The 5,412-nt window shown below is 35.7% G+C and overlaps 1 protein-coding gene across 1 annotated transcript; it reads left to right on the top strand.

Annotated features, from left to right (window-relative positions):
• The first annotated feature begins 755 nt into the window (after window positions 1-755).
• On the top strand, window positions 756-2,083 carry LOC113344373 (acyl-CoA C20 Delta5-desaturase-like). The gene is made up of 4 exons (XM_026588362.1): window positions 756-1,061; window positions 1,148-1,288; window positions 1,386-1,526; window positions 1,754-2,083. The coding sequence occupies exons 1-4, from the start codon at window positions 756-758 to the stop codon at window positions 2,081-2,083; spliced, it is 918 nt and encodes a 305-aa protein (XP_026444147.1).
• Window positions 2,084-5,412: the final 3,329 nt, after the last annotated feature.

Below are 5,412 nucleotides of genomic sequence, written 5' to 3'. Positions count from 1 at the left end.
ACCACTGTACTACAGTGGCACCTGCATTACCCTATTCCTTTTAATAACCGCGTAAAGACCAACCACCAAATTCACTTATTTATGTCATTCAATTCTTTCATCATCCAGCTACTGCCCATATTCGAGGCTCCATAAAGAAGAACCGTACATGCACCTAAATCATCCAACAAACGGAAAGAAGAAAGTTGTGTCTATACCAGTGTAGTTAATTTCCGCCGAAACTAATCCTAGTCGTGGACGTGGTTGAAATGTGGACCTCGACGTGTTCTTACAGCCCTACTAGGCTGCTACTAAATTCAAAATTGGTATCCTTGAATCTTTTGGGAACTGTGATTCCAAGGGCGAATGGAGGAACCACATGTTAAGGGGGAATGGATTTGAGGGTCAGTATTCTTCTTATTTTCTTTTTCACTCATGCCACGTCACATGCTACCTCAGGGTCCACTTTGGGACTTCTCCATTACAGCCATCTCGGTACAGGTTGGTCACTAGGAGCCGTTTCTATCTCGGAGAATTAATACATTATGGAACCCCAACCATCCACGTGGGTGTAACTTTCTGTAGACCTTCACAAAATGATGTTGGTTGTTGTCCGCCATGCCCGTTTAAATCGAAATGGACCATGCCTAAGTTGCAGACCTCATGAGCAATTTGAGTTAATGCTGCCACGATACCTATGTGTCTGCACAGGTTTTAGTATATATACCAGGACCGTAGTGAACCATTATGGGCAAAAACAAATTTCGGATCTAAATATGGCCGTAGAAATTGTATATTCTCCAAAAGATGTAGCGCAGTCGAAAGAGCAAGTTCATTTGAAGAGAAATGGAGATTTCTGGAATCGTGTGAACTTGGGGACAATCATAGTGGAACACATAGCGTGTTTGTTTGCTCCTTTCTACTTCACTTGGAATGCTTTCTGGGTGACAGTGATACTGTACCTAGTGACGCTAAATCTAGGAATTATTGTTTCCTATCATAGAAACCTTACCCACAAGAGTTTTAAGCTCAAAAAACCACTTGAATACTTGTTTGCTTATATTGGACTTCATGCTGCACAGGTAATTTACATACATTTCACTTTAACCCTTTTCTTTGTGAGTTGCTCTGCATGTTTATGGTTGTTGTCGTTGAACTTGCTCATCAGGGAGACCCTATGTTTTGGGTAAGCCATCATCGTTACCACCACCAGTTCACAGATTCTGCCCGAGATCCGCATAGCCCTATTGAGGGATTTTGGTTCAGCCACGTAGGCTGGGCTTTCCACAACAACTATCTCCGGGAGAAGGTCTCATTCTATCCCCTAAATACTTCAGTATTCTTAAGGCATTGAAAATGACAATTTATAATAATTATTTGATGATCTTGTTATAAATGTTTTGCAGGTAGGAAAATCAAACAATGTGATGGACTTAAAAAAGCAAGCCTACTACCGGTTCCTGCGGAAAACACATCTACTTCATCTTGTTGGACTTGCGCTTGTTTTGTATGTCTTTGGAGGATTACCACACCTTCTATGGGGAATGGTAAACACGAATTCTAATTTGCCGGTTGTAGGAATGTCTAGTTTGTCAGTTCACCAATCATTTTTGTATTTGCAATTCTGAGTTCATTAGTCTAACTATATATATGCTACCGCTGCTCAATCTTACTTGTTTGTCTAATCTTAACAACAATCTTTGGACACTTTTGAAATCAAATAACTTCTGTAAGCAAATGGCATTGGTCGATAATTTTGTTTAATGCTGTATAGGGTGTTAGAATAGCCGCGGTGCACCACAGCACGTTCCTAGTGAATTCACTGTGCCATACATGGGGGCAAAGGCCATGGAACACTGAAGATTTATCCAGGAACAATTGGGTGGTGGGCTTATTATTAGGTAATGGAGAAGGTTGGCACAACAACCACCACGCCTTTCAGTTCTCAGCTCGGGTAGGGCTCGAATGGTGGCAGCTGGATGTGCCTTGGTACATTATAAAGCTACTTGAGCATCTTGGATTAGCGACAAATGTTAAAGTCCCTTCTGAGATTCAGAAATTACAAATGTCTGTCAAAAAATACTACCCAGTCTCCTCAAGATGAAAACTACAAAATATGCAATATAATAAGTGTCACTGGGTTTCCTCCACTTTGGATGTGATATTACATGCATGTTCCATTTAAGACATTGTAGTATGAGAGATGCGCCATTAATATCTATTTTATAATCTTTTTATGGAATCTATCTATAAATTACTAAATTGTAATATGCAATATCTATCTATCCATTATATTTAAGGAAGTACAGCTGAAACTCTATTAATGTTCAACTATTTAATAATTCGGAAAATGGATTATTTGTCCAAAAAAATTTAAATCATGGCTCAAATGGACGAGTAAAAATTAGTATAGGTGAAATGGACAAAAAAAAATAGCAAAGATGAAACTGGATTCATCACGGCTTAAGTTTAAAAAATAGCAAGGATGAAACTGGATGCATCTTGATATAAATTAAAAATAAGAAAAAATATTTGAAAATGGGTAGGATGAAACTGGTTACATCCTGGCTATTTTTATATTTTTGTCCATTTGAACAGTATCTTTTTAATTTTTGTCCATTTAAACAATATCAAAATATACAAGTCTTTTTCACCTAGAAATTGTTGATTTTGGTCTTTTTAACCAATTTTGTGTTAATAATTCTTTTTTTTTGCGTTAATAATTTTTCTAAAACAATAACAAGGCTTATAAAAACTAAATATTACTCCATCTTTCTTTTTTGTTTCCTCTCCTCTAAAACTCTCTCTCACTTAAAAAACTTAACGAAAACTCTCAGAACCTGAACCCATCTTCAATCTCTGCTTTCTCCTTTAGTTTCCCTAATTTTTCTTTGGTTTTAGTCTGCTTTTTTTTTTTTTAAGATCTGAGTTTCTAGACTTGGGTTTTTGTTCTTGATCAATCTCCTTTTTTCAACCTCTTTTCTGGATTAGAGCTAGCGTTTTCTTAGTTCTGTAATCGTTTTCGTTTAGTTTGTATTTTCAGATCTATTTACAGAGTTTGTTGTTTGGGTATTAATCTTCAGTTGTGGTGTTTTTATTCTCGATTGGGTTGGTTGATTGAAGATGTTCTAGACAAGGTTCATGATCTGGCTGATGTTTCAATCCAGCAACACAAGATATTCAAATCATAAAAATCAACATCATTTTCAAGAAGTTTCTGCAGCAATCATTCCATCAGCAACATTTTCTGAAGGCACCATGAGTTTGTTACAGGTTCTATTATCAGCAACTACAAGATCTCTAAATACACAGAAACAACCAGTTACAAAAACACCTAAGACACCAAGACCGATTTTGAGGAAGTACCGATCCGATTCATACCGATTCGATAATTTGGTAACCCAGTTAGGTTATGTATGTTACTTTTATTACAGTTATTTGAGAAAAATCATTGACATATGGTTGGGTCTTTGGATCCTCTTCCACCCATGTCACCTGCTCTACCATGATTTTGGAAAAAACTCCGAGAAACGGTTGGATTTTTGGATCCTAACAACTCTATTATTTGTAGTTTTGTTATATGGTCCGGGTGTGCTACTTTCAACCCGACCAAGATCATCTAAACTTGTCTTGTTACCTTGGAATCGGTTAGAAACGGTAGGATTTGTTTTTCAAATTAAGTCTTGGGACTATGATGTTAAGTGTTCTTGTTGTCTAATTAAATTTGTTGAAATTCCTGTAGATGCTGGATGCTCTCTAGTTACTCTTGTAATCATTCCTGATTTTGAATCAGAGGTTTATGATCAATATATATGAGGCACGCCACTTTTCGGAAAAAGAAAAAAAAGAAAATACTGGCCAACTTTTGTTTATAGTTTTATATTTCCATTAGATTCTCAAATATGACCTTCGAATTTTGATGATTGTAAGATTGTTTTTAAGATGACCAAAACTAAAGTTTTGACGAGAACCTTGGTAAAAGGGAAACAAATATGTTCCATTTCATTCCATTTAATGATTGAAACAAATATGTTTCATTCCATTTCTTAAATATTTTTTTTATCTTCTTTTTAAAGTTTCCAAAATAAATTTGATTTATATTTTCTCCTTTTCTTTCCTACTAAAGTTAACAATTTTAGGAAACACTAATAATATTAATATCCTTTTCATTTTTGACAACAACATCGCATTAATAGGGATACTTTAGAAAATGCTTCTGTCTTTTTTTTTTACTCTACCAATGGGACTAAAATAAAAAGATGGAAGGAATAACTCGTTGAATTAATAATTTTGCAAGATTAATTTTGAATGCGTTAATTTATAGATTTTCAACTGTATAGCTATATCTTTATATATACTTATCGCCAAATCAATGTTATATAAATATAAATTTCACAGTAATTTAGTTTACACCAATAAATTACTGATAGGGAAACCGAATAAGGTGGTGTCAAACAACAAAACTTATTTTACCATCACTTTTTGTTATCAGAGGGATCAGAGCAGGTTATTTTGTATGGGTTCATTGCAGGTTTACTCAGCATCACCTTATTTATGTCTATAACACCCCAAGTTTTTCTCATGGCGCAAAGATGCGGCATGGATTATGATGAAGCTTCATTCAAAGTTTTCGTTGCGTCGTAAGAGGCATATATTGGCCAAGGGACAATATTGCGGCCAAATACGGCGCACTGTATAGGCATTTGACCAAAGGCCAATATCGCGCTAAGAGTGGCGTATTATGTTCGCATATCGGTCAAGGCCAATATGGCACCAAAAGGAAGCTGCATTGGCCTAGAGCCAATCCTAAGCATTATGGTGCGTTGGGTAAACTATACTGGAGTAAAGGTGTCATGCCCCAAATACTAAACCTGCTTAGCTAATTATAATACAACTTAAACCTGAAGTAACTGAATCTTGATCTTCGAACCTAAGGAACATAATCGCATAAAGTAAAATAAAACTAATTCCAAGCACTCTGGTACTTAATAGATGAAAACTCTCATATGATACGAATATATTAATGTGTTTTTTTACAAATAATCAAAGAATACATATATATAAAAGATCCCAAAACGTTCTTAATCTGCTAAAGTTTCAAACTACGAAACGATTATCTTCATGCGCGCAATCTCTTCTGAAAACTGAAAATGAAGTGGGAACAAGTGAACACATCATCCCAAAAGGGGGCTCAGTGGTTATCATTATAACATTCAAGTAATCACTAACATGCATCACAGTTCTACTAAAGGAAAACGATAAACATCTTTTACACACAACATAAAGCAGAAGATTGCTTCAATTCAAATCCCCAGATATTACGTCCATAGTGGTAATATCCGTGAAAGATCCACCTCTGGATGGATCTACGAGAAGAGAATTAAACAACCTAAACATATGTTATTGTTAGTGCATTGCTCAGTCGAACTCGCA

This window comes from Papaver somniferum, unplaced genomic scaffold (genome assembly GCF_003573695.1).
Source record: "Papaver somniferum cultivar HN1 unplaced genomic scaffold, ASM357369v1 unplaced-scaffold_76, whole genome shotgun sequence".
Classification (NCBI taxonomy): domain Eukaryota; kingdom Viridiplantae; phylum Streptophyta; class Magnoliopsida; order Ranunculales; family Papaveraceae; genus Papaver; species Papaver somniferum.
The sequence above is the reverse complement of the archived record's forward strand: the minus strand, read 5'-3'. Positions and strand labels throughout refer to the sequence as shown.